At 45.5% G+C, this 16,167-nt stretch overlaps 1 protein-coding gene across 1 annotated transcript; it reads left to right on the forward strand.

Annotated features, from left to right (window-relative positions):
* The first annotated feature begins 868 nt into the window (after positions 1-868).
* On the forward strand, positions 869-15,520 carry LOC119392909 (venom allergen 5-like). Its single transcript, XM_037659830.2, has 5 exons — positions 869-883; positions 4,960-5,114; positions 7,542-7,636; positions 8,518-8,639; positions 15,510-15,520. Exons 2-5 carry the CDS (start codon positions 4,995-4,997, stop codon positions 15,518-15,520), a joined length of 348 nt encoding a protein of 115 aa, XP_037515758.1. The 5' UTR covers positions 869-883; positions 4,960-4,994.
* The last annotated feature ends 647 nt before the right edge of the window (positions 15,521-16,167 follow it).

A 16,167-nucleotide genomic window follows, 5' to 3' on the forward strand; every position in this document is an offset into this window, starting at 1 on the left:
CATTATAGGAACTTCCGCTAACAAGTTTCAAAGCAAAATGTTTGTCCGGAAGCAGTGCAAAAAGCAAGGAAAGTAGTAGAGGGAGACCTCTTCCTTACCTGCAAAGAATTGCAGATGTGTTTTAGCCGTCAGATCGCTTTGTGCACTGCTGCCGGACTGTGCGGGAGACGAGAATCCCAGCGCTTATAAAGCCAGCCGAGAATCAGCTGACAGCCTTCTGCGCCGACTCCGTGATAGCTTGTTCCAGCAATCAGGCTAGCAGCGTCAAGATGCCGGTTCTCGATGCGTTGCAGGCCATACTCGATGAGGGTGGTTTTTGCTGTAGCTGCAACCGAAGCGTACACGTGGAATTTCCTGCAAAGAATTCAGATGTGTTTTAGCCGCAGATCGCTTTGTGCACTGCTGCCGGCGGTGCGGGAGACGAGATCCCAGCGCTTATAAAGCCAGCCGAAATCAGCTGACAGCCTCTGCGTCCGACTCCGTGATAGCTTGTTCCAGCAATCAGGCTAGCGGCGTCAAGATGCCGGTTCTCGATGCGTTGCAGGCCATACGTCGATGAAGGGTGGTTTTGCTGTAGCGTGCAACCGAAGCGTCACGTGGAAATTTCCTGCAGAATTGCAGATGTGTTTTTAGCCGTCAGATCGCTTTGTGCACTGCTGCCGGACTGTTACACAAGGAAGCACCCGAGTTAGTTGTACCGGCTTTTTTTAATTTTTACTGCTGAAAGCTCTGAACCACGCTTCTGAACCCGTTTGTCTTTGTATCCACTTAATTTGAGCGATGTAAGCTATATGCGTGCTGCATGCAGAGCTACAGTAAGCTGGAGCTTGCCAAGACCCACTTGGAAACTGCGTGTTCGCCTGCTGCATTGGCTGCAACATCGGTGAGTTGGCCATATTTCTTTCTTGGGGAACTTAAACGCAGAAATTTTGGTCTGTCTTTCTGTCTGTCTGTCTTTCTGTTTGTCGCACGTCCCTCGATTCAGCCACTCGGCCAAAGTTGAACCACTTGCCCAAGGCCACCGTCTTGAACTGGTACGGCTGTTCATACTTGTGAACGTTGTCGATCAAAAAGTAAATATCATCAGATCTGAGGTGCAACATCACTATTAAGTATTAGGTGGCGTGTTCCTTCAATAAAATGCATACATACGTAATTTTAAGGACCCTAGTTTTCTAAGCTGCGCTGAAAATGCATAAGAATGAAGCTTGAGCGCGTTGGTATCGTTTCATCTTTGTTGAACAGCGCTCACTAGCGACGACGAAGTAAAAAGCACAGGACAGGCGCTGCCTGTCGTGTGCCTTCTTTTACTTCGTCGTCGTCTAGTGAGCGCTGTTTCAACAAGCTGGAATCGATGGCGCTGAAATTTGCCTGCCTCCGTGCCCTTCGCACGAGCTCATTGTTGTGTTTCGGTTTCGGTTCTGTATTGCACTGTACGAACGCCATGGTTGGTGTTGAAAAACTTTAGTTTTGAGAAGGCCAAGAAGGTTAAAAAAAATATTTAAAAATGAAAGCAGCGTTGTGGGCGGCCTTCAGCTGCCGGTTGTGGGCGCCGCTCTGGCGTTCCTGTTTTACCCAGGCGACGTGTAAATAAAAGAGTGTGTGGAGAGTACTCGTTGAGTGCGGACGTTTCACTGCTTCAGCGATTCGCGCCAAACCGCGTTTTCGGGCTGGCTGGCGTCCCCGCCGGTCGCGTTGGTCACCGCCGTCTTCGCCTGCTGCTGCGCCGGGACTACAGCACGCACACAGCACTCATGTTTCCCGACATATTGCCAGATGGCGTCCATCTCACACAGCGCCTCTTCTATCGTCTTTACACGACATTTGCAGCGAAGCACGCAGATACGCGGCCAATTTTTAGTTCTGTTTCTATATTGTGCAGTGGTGCATATAATGCCTGCTTATGGATTTTGTGCGCACTATAAAATACGAACTCGATAAAAACTGACAGTTTCGAGCTTTGAGATTTTACGAATTCCCTGTTGTCACCGAGTTCAGAAGATGAGAGCTTGTACTACGAACAGTATCCGTTTTGCCTAGCCGAATCTAGCGTGGTGCGGATCCTTTTTTTTTAAGGGGGGGGGGGGGGGGGGGGTGATTGAGGCGGTCGGGCTATATTTCAGTTGCCTACTACGAACAGAACGAAAGTCCTCTGTTAATTCTGCAAGCGAAGAATGGCGATATGTCGTTAGCAGAGGCTCAGCGAGAAACTTTTTCGGAGAGAGGAGTTTAAACCACCCTATATGTATGTTCGTGCGTGTGTTTGCATGTGGGCCTCTATATGTACGTGCAAAATTGAAAATTTCGGGAGGGGCGAGTGGGCCCACTTGAACCCCCCACCCCCCTTGGCTACGCCAATGGTGGTTGGGCAATTAGTACAGGACGTTGTGGACTTCGACGTATTGTCGCACGTTCAAGATGCACGGGTTCAGAAGAGCGTACTAACGGGGCCGTATTCACAGAGCATGTAGTTTTTACTTACTATGTTTTAGAGTGTTTTCTGGGGGTTTCTTTGAGTATCTTTTGTTGCCGTCAGCTGGTCGCCCTTGCTATAGGAAAATCGCTATCTCTAGATTGACTGAGATTTTTTCTTATGCGATATTAAGTGACATCACTTTCTAAGTTTTTTTAATACACGCTCTAGGCCTCGCCTTTGATTACAGCACATTGTTATCCTTTGTTGTCAATAAATTATTGATACAGTCCTTAGATGGCCTCCCGAAATCTTGCAGCGTTACGAAGAGATACGTTTCTCGCTTGACAAGCACGCAACTTATTAAATCTAGCCGAGTGTGCTCTTCCTTCGTGCCTTTTAAGGGCAAGCACGACACCGTTTTCGCTTATCGACGCGTGCAGTGCCGATACGCTGATGTCGTGTTTGCACTGTGTCAACACGAGAACTCAGGGGTGGTGGAGGCGGGCTGGTATCGCTGGTTCTCTTGAACCTTGCACGATCCCTTAAGATTACATTTCCAGCCGTTCTTTACAGCTACTTTTGCTTGCTTTAAAATGCTCCTTTCTTCCTTTCTTTTTTCGTTTTGCCAAAGTGCCACGCTTCGCATTTCGAGCACGGGTCTACCCTAAATTTCGTAATACGTCCTTGAAATAATGTGCTGGATAATTTCCTTACCTGCACGCAAGTATAGAGCTACAGTCGTGGGCACGCGGTCGTCGATGTCGGCAACAGTGAAAAATTCGACGCAGTACGCTTTAATTTTCTTCTAATTCTTAACGAGCAAAGGCAAAGAAAGTAAAGAGACGGTAGGCTTTGGTCTAAAGCACAGAACTCAAGCTATCAGTTGTGCCATGGGTGTGGTTCACAATCTTCCGCTGTCCTGCGGCTCTGAGGCCAGACTGGTAGGTGTGTAAATGTCAGATTAAAGAAGCATGAGGCTGGCCTACGGTGTGATGGCCTATCGCAGATTGCTCAGCACTGCGAGAAATGCGGCTGCGCGCCCCAGTTCAACCTAACAAGTAATATTGCAAACCATCATGACGAGATAGCTCGCGAGGTTATCGAGACATGACATAACCAAAATCAGAAAAGAAGAATGTATCAGTTTTTCTTCGGTTGCGTTGCAGGATAAAATAAATCTTGTATCTTAATTTTCCTTTTGATTTCCGCTGGCTTTCTTTTTCTTTGTTTTGTGTAGCCACGTGCGTGTATATATTTGGTCAGCGCTTTTGAATAAAGCTTTAGTCTGCGCTTGTGTTCGCGTAGTTAAAAGTCTTTCGTCTTCTCTGTTGCGCCGTTTTCTCAAACAATGGTCTTAAACCTCGCTACTGTTCTCCCTCTTCACGCCGTACGAATCTGCAGTTTTGAACACTCCGCTAGGGTCGCAGCTTCCTGCAAGCACAATATTGTTGCGAGCTTTTCCACTTCGTTAGTATATTAATATGTACGTTAATGCTGCCTGCATCTGATGTCCTGCCCAAGTTCTCGTTTCCCGTAAAGTTTTAGCTATCGAAGACAAGCAGTTCCTGTGAACTATTAATCACAGTGTATGTATTTGTGTATGTATTTGTATCACAGCGTATGTATTTGACAACGCTTTTGCGAGATGATAGGGGGAAAAACTCACAGGGTCCCTTTTGCATTCGCCTAAGAGGACTCGAAGGCGAAAGCCATCTTCTCAGTCGATATATTGATGCCCCCCCTCCCCGCGCTCTTACTATAGCTTTCTGCATTAACGTGGCTTTGCACTGCCTCCAAGATCGGAGGCATTGCAGGCTTTCTGCACTTCACCTGGTTTTACACTGCCTCCGTGATCGGCCCACCTTTGACCAAGCGACGATGTCAAGTGATGGCTTTCTTGCCTCACTCGTGTTGACGCCGACGTTGACGGTCAATTTTCGCATTTGATGAGGCATAAGGCTTTCGCCTTAAGACAGCAGCAGAGGATGAAACAAGGATAGCTTCGCTGCCCCTAGTCCGCCGCGGTGGTATAGCGGTTACGGTGCTCGGCTGCTGACCCGAAAGTCGCGTATTCGATCCCGGCCGCGGTGGTCGCATTTCGATGGAGGCGAAATGGTAAAGGCCCGTGTACTTAGATTTAGGTGCACGTTAAAGAACACCAGATGGTCGAAATTTCCGGAGCCCTCCACTACGGCGTCTCTCATAATCATAGGTGGTTTTGGGACGTAAAACCCCAGATATTATTATTCGCTCCCCCTATGTGGCTCCTAGCTGTCTTTACCACGACGGCAAAAGATACGTGTGACCCCTGTCAACGACAGAATGTCGATGAGCTGTGTGTGTACTAAGTATAGGATGAAACATATATGAATGTCTTTAAAATCTGTTGTGCCTGTAGCACCAAACTGACATAAGTACTGTGTTCACGAGCCTTTCTGTGCCAAAATGTCTTGCGAGAACTTCCCTCCAGCGTAAGCTGTATGTTATGTGAATAACGAAGCATCCGTGACATATCGTCGGGACGCGCGCCCGCGACCTTCCAGGTCTCGACAACAGGCCGGGACAGAACTTGTACGCCATGGCTGGTCCCGCCAACTGGACCCGTGCGGTTAACTTCTGGGGCCAGGCTCCCATCGACTTCGTGATGCCCAGCGGCCCCGGTATGCCCGTGCGCATGAAGGTCTCCGTGCTCAGCCAGGTAATTACATCGCCTGTCAGCCAACAGTTGCGTAAGGTGGCACCCACGCCTCCGGGCTGCTGTTGCTAAGGCGAAATGCCACTGGCATATGCACGTGATAATAACAGTAATTGTTAAGGTTTTACGTGCGAAAAAGGCTCATGCACGCGAATGCCTAAGCATGATGGACGGTGCAAGAATGACATTGAGAACGCGCTCACTGTAGAGTGCAAAGCGAATAGCAGAGATGGAAACACGATTGTGCAGAACCAACCGCCAGGGGCGTAGCCAAGGGGGGGGGGGGGTTCAAACCGCCCCGAAATTTTTCAAGTTTGCTTGCGTATATATACACGCACACATACAAACGCACGCACGAACATACATAAAGTATGGTTGAACCCCCCCGAAAAAAATTTCTGGCTACGCCCCTGCCAACCGCTGTAGTAGAAATTGTTTATTTATTTTCATACATTGTCGTATTTAAAGCCCTAGAAATACATATGAGGCAACGATAACAGAATGCCACGCTTCCTTTTTGTGAAACCGAAGCCAAATGTGTTTATACATTAAAAAAACTAACAGTCGAATGTTCTCAACTTTTACATGAGCCAAGTCGCTCCGATTATTGCGACACTAAGTTCTTCAACAGTACGTGTTCGGCAGGTCTTCAGGAACTACGCTTCAAGCTACGTGTTGCTTGGTTGTACCTTTTTTCTTTGGTACGGTCGAAGAGACAGATTCCCAGCACCGTCACGACAGAGCGCCGTCAGTTTAAGACGAAAACCTTAGATTCCTCGTGAAAGGCGAAAATTGACCGTCAGCGGCGTCCCGCGGCGTCTTCGTCAACACGAGTGAGGCAAAAATCATCATCACATGATGACGTCCCCCGTACGACGTCATCATGGCGTCACAGATCGCCAAGCACTGTGACGTCATTATGACGTCAGCGTCACGTCATCGTGACGTGGTGACGCTGCATCATTACATCATCACAAAACGACGACGCTTGGTCGAAGGTGTGCCGATCACGGAAGCAGGGCAAAACCAGCTGAGGTGCAGAAAGCTTGCAATGCCTCCGATCCTGGAGGCAGCGCAAAACCACGGTAGGTGCAGAAATATTTCGGAGGGGGGCGGGGCAGACAGTACATCTACTGAGAAGAAAAAGATGGCTTTCGCCTTCGAGTCGTCCTAGGCGAATGCGCAAGGGACCCTGTGAGTGTTTGTTTTCTGAAGAAAAAAAATCGTAGCACAAAATGACACAAGGGCCGTGTGTTTATATCCGCATGCTTCTTCAAAAAACAACAGTTCGAAGTTAGCGCCAGTCCAGTGTGCCTGGCTTTCCCTGTGTCGTTTTGCTCTACGATATTTTTCTTCAGAAGTCATGAACCAACTAGCCCAAAAAAACGTTTTGTTTTTTTCGGTTTGTTTGTTTGTTCGCATGCACGTGAATTCAACTTAAACGCCAGAAACACAACAAAAAAGAAAGCCGTCCTGTCTGGCATTCGTATATTCGTGCTCACGCGTGCGTTTTCATTGTCCGCTATGCGGGCCAACTTCCTGCTTTCACTGGCAGTGACGACCCTCTCCCGTCCGCATCGGGCCTTCGGATAGACAACGTTCGGCCTTGAGACATAAACGCGCTTGAGCGCTTGTCGCTAACGCAAACACGGACGGCTCGTGCGGCCGCCTGGGGATCATCTACGAGGTTAAGGACTTCTCTGTGGTCCTTCCCTAACAAGAAGCTCACTAGTACTATACCTCACTTCCTAATTAGCAGACCAAGCCGCTGAAGTTACAGCGGCGTTCTGCCCGGCTTAGATAAACTGTAGATATACCATAGATATACTATACACCGAAGACTATAGATATAAGAAGAATCCTTGCCAGCTAGCTCAACTTTCTGTCACTCTACTGTACCAGAGCGTCGAATCATATTCAACATCATGAAATGATATATACCTTGGCGTATAACAAAGACTCGCTGTAAAGAAACATAGAAAGCGTGCTGCTAAGTAAAGGACAGATGATGTGAGGTTTATTATTGAAAGGTAAAACTAATGTGTTTCTCAAAATCCTAGTTTATTGTCGGTATGTTTTGTAATTATAATGCAGAAGAAATGCAATAGCTCTTATATAGGTATTATGAAAATGTTCAAAACAACTGGCGGTTAAAGGGGCACATATTTAAAACCGCATTGTACTTGCATGACTTTCGCAGCACTAATGTATAATTTTCTCCCGTTCTTTCTCTTGTTTTGTGTGCTTGCGTTTTGTGTGCTCGTGACCTCGTGACGGCTAGTTGTGCTATCAAAGCTGACAGTATAGGATATATTGAAATAAATGCACTTTTTATACGATTGTCCAATATTGTTTACGCCAACGGGTGTCCGTAATGTATATTGTCGCGTTTCGCTCACGTAGTCAAACTGCGGCGTTTGTCCTGCGCAGCTTCTCTGGAGCAAATCGAACAAGGTCGGCTGTGCCTGGAAAGACTGTTATGCCAAGACCGGCAACAGCTTGTACCTCTGCAACTACATGCCAGCGTGCGTTTGTGTTTGTTTTATCTTGTTAATTTTGCTTACAGCGGTATACTACGACAGCGTAACCATGAATCCCAGGTAGGATGTCGCGAATCACGTTCTACATATTACCAATTGAACGAAGAAGCGCTAATAACATTTTGCGGCAGGTTGTACTCACTCATCTCTGCGGCATCACAGCTATAGTGTAGACGCATGAGATATGGTCGTTTGAGAAATTATTGTATTTGGTCACTGCTCACTCGTCCTACTTGAGCTGACCTGTGCGGAATGATCAGCATATAGATGTTCTCGGTTCATTGACATTGGGCAGGTTTAGCTTTTTGCCTTAATGTTGCAGCGCCTGCTGCAGATCAAGGTTATGCAAGCGGAGACGCGAATTTTTTTGTGAGCGCCAACCCCTCACCCAGCGTTGCCCTGACAACTGCCACTATTACAGTGCCACACGCAAGACGCTTACGTATAGTTCCTAACGAGTAACATGCAGAAGAAAGGGTAAATCATTTAATGGCTGACTCACAGCTTGCCGCTTCTTCTTACAAGTGTAAAATGAGTCATCGCGCCACCTAGGGGCGCAGTACCCACAGAGTCCCGATAGTTGTCTGCAGTGGGAGGTTACGTACGGGTGGGGTAAATGAGTTGTAATTGCCTGGAATGTTCAATGCAAGGAATTCGACAGGTATTCCCTAATGAAATATTACGTATGTCATTTCAATAACAATTGCAACAAGTTTCCGTAAGACCATTACGGAAACATATGGACCATACATGGATTCCGTACGAAAACTGCGGAGCTGTTGGAATGACATAGGGAACTTTTCAGTGGGGGAGTGCCGTATGGTTGCGCGATTAAACCTTACTGAATACATTTGGCGACAACGCAGGGGTAACGAGTACGGAGGTCACGTGTACATGAGTGGTCAGGCGTGCAGCCGCTGTCCCAAGGGCACCTGCTGTTCGAATAGCTGCCCGCACAAGCCGCAACCTGCCTACGAGGGTCTGTGCGGTGAGTTGACAGCCTGTTTATGCACAGTCAAGCACAGATGTTTACGAAGGACGAGCTTATTATCTTGGCAGCTTCGGACCCGAGTCGGGTATTTTGGGATTCTAATCTTTGAGCATATACGCATACACTAGATTTATGCGGTTTACTGCATAAAACTCATGAATTGCTCAGAATTGAACGCTTTCGGAGAACCCTGTCTGAAAACTTACTTATGAGAATGTATGTGTAATTATGTGAATCGTGTAACTTGGAAAGTCTGTTTGTTCGTAGGCTTCATCGATATTATAGACATCGGAATAGGATGAGTAACAATGAAAGGAAACAAGCATCGACACTTACCAGTCCATTCTCGGCACAGATTGTATAACTTGATTATTCGGCATCGGAAGGTGCATATTTGCTTATCATTGCGCGTATATGTTATATGTATATGTTATATGTTATACAGTTTGGACTCAATCTAAGGAAACTCGATTTAAGTATTTCTCCATCTAACGAAGAAATTTTCAGTCCCCGGCAGGTGCTCATAGGGTCCAATGTTGTCATCAACTCGAACTAACAGATTTACCATAGAACTAAACCCGATTTAACAAAGTTTTTTCTGAAATAAATGAGTGAAAATGCGGTACTTCTTCTAATTTTGACACAGACGTGTTCTTCTTCGGACGTACATGCATTGTAATGCTATCGCATTAAAACATCTAGCAGCCCTAACTACTACTGCCCTAGTTTTATTTGACAAGGCCGCGCCAGGCCCGTGCCCGTAACAACGGACTTAACATGGGAGGCTCGACGTGGGAGGTTCTCCGTCCGGGTTGCCCTCGCGGACATGCGCAGGCATGTGTTAGCGGCAAATAAAATGCCGTGGTAGCTTTCGTGTGTCCCTACGTTACAACCTTAGATTTCGAAGGACCGAAAAATTCCTTCATCGATTTACGAACTTCCCGGTTTAACGAAGTTATTCGAGCGCGCTCATCACTTCGTTAGATGGAGTTTCAACTGTATTCGCCTTCTTTAATAACGGGGAGAAAACGGTGAAAAGCTAATCACTAGGTCCACCGACATGTACTACAATGCATTAGCACAAGGTGGTTGAACTAAGTCTCGTATGTGAAAACCAGATAGAGGATAATGTGGTCTGTAATTTTGCTCTGCACAAACGTGTAGCGCGCTGGTGGAACCACTCAAATGAGTAATAACACAGCCATTCGTACAAGCTGTCGTACGATACCTTTTATTAAAGGAAAATAAACAACATAGAAAGTACATCGCGAACAATACCACCTTCACGATAACGGCGATGGCGTGTCCGACACTGAGTGATATGTCACCTATTGCGATGTCAGAATTGCTCATATACCGAACAAACGTCACCGGGATTTCCTATCTCCACCGTGGTCCTTGCACTCCTGTATGGCGAAGTATCATCGCAGTCTGGCGTACGTGAGTCGCAGGGGTGAGGCAAGAAAAGAGGCGCCCGCCGTCGACAAGGCAAACACAGCGTTGTGAACAGCACCCTCCTTCGTTGACTCTTTGGTATACAGTTAGGCAAACACGCTGCCTCTCAAGAGTGCTTTGCATGCAAGGTTGCGAGCAGAAGGTGTAAGGGTCGCATTGCAGACAACGCAGTAATGCTACTGCCGAATGTATCCGAGGTCTTCACCGAGTATGTGTACGTTGCGATCTTATACTGGAAGGACAAGCCACCTAGGTGATAATTTTCTTTGGCAGTTATCTCGCGAATTAAGCAAAGAGACTGCCACAAACTGCAACGTACCCGTAGGGGTTACTCAAGTCTAATGTCCCCTGTAATGCACGCGCACATATGTGTCAGACATGGCTCCATGCGTTTATTTGGACCAGGGTTGGCTGTTTGGCCAGTTGGTGCACGTTAACGGATGTTACATCTGAGCGGCAGGAGATGGATCACAAAACGAAAAAGATGATGTAGGGGACTAAGCTGGAACTATGATAACTAAACTTTCTTGAGGAAAAATAATGCGAACTGTCCAGCATCCTCATCGAACACGTATACACGTGAACTATTGCGCAGAAATTCAAGCGCTTCTGCTCCTAAAAAGTTCCATAAGGCACAAGTATGAAAAGTTAGCTTTTGTTTATTTTTCAAGCTCACAGATGTGTCACTAACGAAGGTGTATTATCGCCTAATTATATGGGGAGCCGAAACGATTTCCTCTTCTGGCCCTTTCACGGCCCATGACGTCTTCGTCACGTGCTCCGTGTGTCACTGATGAATTTACAGCGATCTACTTGGTGTCCTATTTTATTTATTTTTTTATTATACATGCCTTGGTGGCAGATCCGCAGAGTGAAAAGAAATTACGTCTTGCTCATGCATCGTCCATTTACTATCTGATTTATATTAAAAATGCTTTAGTAACAGTGAACGAAAGAAGGGGAATGTATCAAGGAGGCTGTTTGTTTGTTGGCTACAATGTAATGAAGACAATAGAAAATGAACCCATGGCAAGCTATAGGGCGTTAGTTGTAGGTTTTAGCTGAAGTCCAGTAAACTTGAGATTGAAAGAAAATTAGTTAAGGTAGACAAAAAAAAAATAACTCGCCGCTGGTGGGGACCGAACACACTACTTTCACATTGCTCGTGTGATGCTCTAGGAAATACTGCTAATATTGTGGGATTCGTTATGTTTTTTTTTTTCGTTCACTGTAACTTATTCTCTCTTTACCTTATAATTACTACCACTCAATTGAACACTACAAATGACAGCCTAGCTTTCCTTTGGCGCCGTGATTGCTCAGTGGCCATGGCGTTATACACTCCTGAAAACTGGGTTCTGCGCCCGCCGCATTTTGATAGGTACATCGGGTGCACGTTCAAAAAGAAAAGGTGGTCAAAATCTTTCTACAGGGTCATCCACTACTGTATGCCCCATAATCATGTTGTGCGCAACCTGGCATGTGAAAGCGCAGAACTCAATTTAAAAGGACACTAAAGGGAAACAATGAATTAGTTTATACGGGTAAATTAACCTCTGAAAACTCTAGTGTCGTCAATTTAACCACCATAGCTCAATTATCGATGAGAAAATAAATGTCAAAAGTATCCCTTTTAAGTTTCTCGCCGAAATCTCCGATGGTGACGTCACGAATTTCGAAGTGTTCTTTTTTTCGTATTTTCGCCACATTGGCTCAACGAAATTTCCTGAAACTGGGTGTGTTGAGTCTCTGTCTCCCTTAGAAGACAGAGTACTTACTTTTTACCGATTAGGACATCCTATAGGCCTTAGTGGACGCCGTCAAAGTCTATGACTTCACAGCGACTGCTGCGGCAGCTTCAAGGTTCCGTCGCCACCCGAATTTTCTTTTGCGCCTTTTCTCTCTCCTAAGCGTCTTCTTGAAGCAAGCGTGGTGTTTTCGCTATTGTTAAGGAGCAGTTTACAAATGCGAGAAAAATCGTTTTTCTGTTTGGTGCCCCTTTAATTCAATGCCTTACCAATGTCGATGATAATCAAAGGGTGGTGAAAACTTTTCCTCGCTGGAATGCCTCGGGCACCGTGGCCTCGGGGGTGATTTTCCGAGCGCGAAGTCAGTGAAAACTAGTTTTGCGTCCAAATTAATAACCGAACTTCCAGATGCCAAAAAAATGTGAAAAAGCTCGCAACACAGCGAGGGCTTGCGCTAGTCGGCACATGGCCCGCCGCGGTGGTGTAGCGGTTGCGGTGCTCGGATGCTGACCCGAAAGTCCGCGGGTTGGATCCCGCCGCGGCGGTCGCATATCGATGGAGGCGAAATGCCAGAGGCCCGTGTGCTGTGCGATGTCAGTGCATGGTAAAGAACACCAGATGGTCTAAATTTCTGGAGCCCTCCACTACGGTGTCCCTCATAATCATATCGTGGTTTTGGGAAGTAAAGCACCAGATAATATTATTAGTCGGTACATGCTTCTAATGGAACGTGAGACAAAGAAGAGGAACATCGCTGTTGTTCCTTCCTCTTCTTCGTCTTACGTCTTTGCGTGATGTTCTCCTTAGAAGTGAAGAAGCTTAGTAAGCTTGAATGCATTTTTTTCTTCTAGCAATGCATGAAAAGCGTCGTCTTTTAATTTTCATTTTGACAGTGAGATAAAGAGAGCAACAGCAACGCAGATACTTCGGTCACTCAAATTGCCGATATATGTTACACATTTCCCACGGTGGCCTGTGTCAAACAGAAAACAGCATAACAAATTGAATTATTGGCGTTGTTTTCTTTTCAAGCTGCGATTTTAGTTTCAAACAGTGACAGTAGAAATGAGCAGTGGTCACAGCATTAACTGTACTTGTTAGTACTTTAAACCTTTCTGTGCTTTTTCACATTACTTGGTAGCACATTTTCAGGATTTTTTTTCACTGAATTAAGCGTATGATTTCACTACAGATGGAGTTTTTACGCGCCAAAACCATCATATGATTGAAGCACGCCGTGGTGGAGGGTTCTAGAAATTTCGACCATCTGGTGTTCTTTAACATGAACTAACATCGCATCGAAATGCAGCCGCCGCGGCCGGGATTCGATCCCGCGACCGATTTTGCTACATCTTGCGTTTGACAGAAGAAAGAAAGAAAAAAGTAAGAAAAGACGCTTGAGGTGATAAAGGACTCGTGCAATACCGCGTCGTCAAGGACAAATTGCTGTGAAAGGAACAGACACGTTGCAATGCGGAACAATTTCCGAAACATGTGGAAATATGTACACATTGTTTCACACGACACAGCTGAATTGTGCAAGACTACTTGCGTGGTAAGTGGAAATACGGTGGAACAGCGAAATATTCCTTCTTTTTGCGTTTTTTTTTTTCTTTTATTGCAACGGCATTTCTTCTCTCTCTGTCTCTCTTTCGGAACGACTCACAGCAGGAACTGAAAAAGCACAAGTGCGCGATAGCGTAATCTCGGCAGCGACTGCGGTAGAGGTTGACTTGGATGGGGAATTCCCGCGTTTCCCTTCAGATACGCTTGTGCGACTGTTTTATCCATACCCGGTCACTGACATTGACATTAGGCTAGCACCGCTCGAAAGAAGAAGTCAAGTGTCCATGTAGCAGGCGAATTGAAAATTTTGGCAACGTATCGAGTGGGTAACAGTTCGAAAGATTTATGTGTCGACATTACTGAAAATAACTCGAACAGTTGCTAGACCTTTATATTCGCGACATTTATTTGAAGACTGATGGCGTCCGGAAGGGTGAAATTTCAGGCGCGTTTATTTATATTCTTCGTTTTTTCACTCTACCATGAAAGATGTCTTTGCTATGAATGATAAGAATGCAGAACTTGGGACATCACTTCATATATCTTAAGAGGCTGACATTAATACAAAAAAAAAAATGTTTCAGGTTCCGCGTTCGAAATATAAGGCGTTTCGCGTGGCGTCTAGGTGTTAGGTGTTGGTTAAAATTTATGTCATCGAATTATTTACTTTCCTTTAATAATACTTCAATTCCCATAAACAATCTTTACAGGGTGAAAATGCACACATATCTTTCTAACGCAGTCGCAAAAGGCAGACCCAAGGGAAAGACGCACAAATTTCAGGAAATGAAACTATAAAAAATAGAACAAGTAACATAGTATATAATACACTACGATTCTCACTATCACATAATATAAATACAGTACTATGATTCTTACAATCACATACTAGCCCAAGAAGACGTGCTTGCGAGCTTTATAGTGTAATTATATGTCTGGATAACCTAGCTGATGGTTTACAGCGTAGTTTTACATACAGCGAGCAAACTTGTACATACACGTGTACATAACTATTAGGCCCTAACTTCCGTGAAACAGCCGTATTCGAAGTTGAGTCGGACTCTCTTGCATTGGTATCGACGCAAATTTTGTGTCAAGAAAATTACAAATATAAATAAGTCTTTCGAGTCTGCTAGTGCCGTCGGGATGGAGCTTATCTCCACATACCGATGCAAACGCTGAGTATGTGCCGAGTTTCCACGAGTTCTGTCTAGGTTGTGTAGTGCCCTGAACAAGCAGATAGCACGTTGTCAAAGAGACTCCGTGGAGATTTTGGGACCCTGAGTAGCACGTGTATATAATGTCTGGGGTTTTACGCGTCCAGTTATGAGACACGCCGTAGTGGATGGCTCCGGAAATTTCGATGTTCTGGTGTTCTTTAACGTGCATTGACATAGCACAATGCACGGCCCTCTATAGCATTTCGCCTCCATCGAAATGCGAGCCGCGGCCGGGATCAAACTCGCGACCTTCGGCCCAGCAGCCGAGCGCCGTAACCACTGTACCACCGCGGCGGACGTTGTGTCACTGTTAAATCTGGCAGCTTGGTCCGTATTCACAAAAAAAAGCTATTACGGTAAAATCTTTCGTAATTGGAAACTTCCGACAACTTTGATGCTCACGTATTACTAACCACGCCGGCTACGCCAGCTGAGTCAGCCGGAGTGGTTAGTAATACGCCTTTAGGTTATAATGCGCCTAGCGATTGTCCACCTGTTTTTGTCATTGGTAGAGTCTAGCAAGCAGCTGGAAGTTGAATGTGCTTTAAGGAAGGACATATGGAACGACAAGTTAGTGGTCTGACTGCTCATATAGTTAAACAACAATATTAAATTATAGGGTTTTGCGAGCAGGATTACGATATGATTATTGGGCGTGCCATTGTGGGTAATCCTGACTAAGTTTGTCCAGTTGAGGTTTGTCACAAAGCGCCCAGTGCATAATACACACGTAATTTTTTGGAATGGAATATCTTCGTGTATTGTGCACTACCTTTCTTTATTTCTTTAGATACCATGCACGTCTTGAAATGATCTAACTTAAGTGTAGAGCTCTTGATATTTCTTTTTTTCTCTCTCTCTCTCTTTTTCTTTTTCAGCTCCCGAGTAGGACGACGGCGAAGCTGTGGCTGCCTTTGATTTAAAGAATTGGAACTGGACAATAAAACACCTTTTCGGTGATAATATGGGGAGCACGTAAGGAAGAGTAAATAGTCACTGGATGGCCTAATGGAAGTAACGACATCTTAATTTTCTTTGTCGTTTACTGGCTAGATTAGCGACACAATGAAAAAAGGAAGTCTTTATTAAGAACTGTAGGTGTTCGAATAACACGTTTCTTCTAAAAATTAAGAAAATAGGTGAGCTAAGCGAGAACTACAGATACATCAACAGCACAATAAAGGTATAGTAGACATAGTCACTAAAATTAATTGTATATATAGTCAATGAAATAATAAAAGCTGCTGCAGTCTCCCGTGCTGCTGGGTTCTTTACCGCTGGTTATTTTTTTAAATCATCTTTCCCACATTTTCTTATTTCCCTACGTTCATATCGTCTAGATTAGGACAAGTTCGGCACTATTCACACGATGGCTGTTACCCGACTGATATCAGGCCGTCGAATAACAGCGAGACGGGCCTTTCCCTTTCGAAATATCCCGCTCGAGCTGTTTTTACTGAGCGGAAAACGCGGCGCGCGGTTAGGTTATCTGCGGATGTCTGACTATGACCTCCGAGATAAACATCGTGCAGGAGG

This window comes from Rhipicephalus sanguineus, chromosome 5, assembly GCF_013339695.2.
Source record: "Rhipicephalus sanguineus isolate Rsan-2018 chromosome 5, BIME_Rsan_1.4, whole genome shotgun sequence".
Lineage (NCBI taxonomy): Eukaryota > Metazoa > Arthropoda > Arachnida > Ixodida > Ixodidae > Rhipicephalus > Rhipicephalus sanguineus.

Excerpts from the sequence above, each read along its gene's own strand:
- LOC119392909 (XM_037659830.2), top strand. The coding sequence starts at position 4,995 with ATGGCTGGTCCCGCCAACTGGACCCGTGCGGTTAACTTCTGGGGCCAG. Across the intron at positions 5,115-7,541 it reads AGGTCTCCGTGCTCAGCCAG|CTTCTCTGGAGCAAATCGAA; the intron begins GTAATTACATCG and ends TGTCCTGCGCAG. Across the intron at positions 7,637-8,517 it reads CTCTGCAACTACATGCCAGC|GGGTAACGAGTACGGAGGTC; the intron begins GTGCGTTTGTGT and ends GCGACAACGCAG.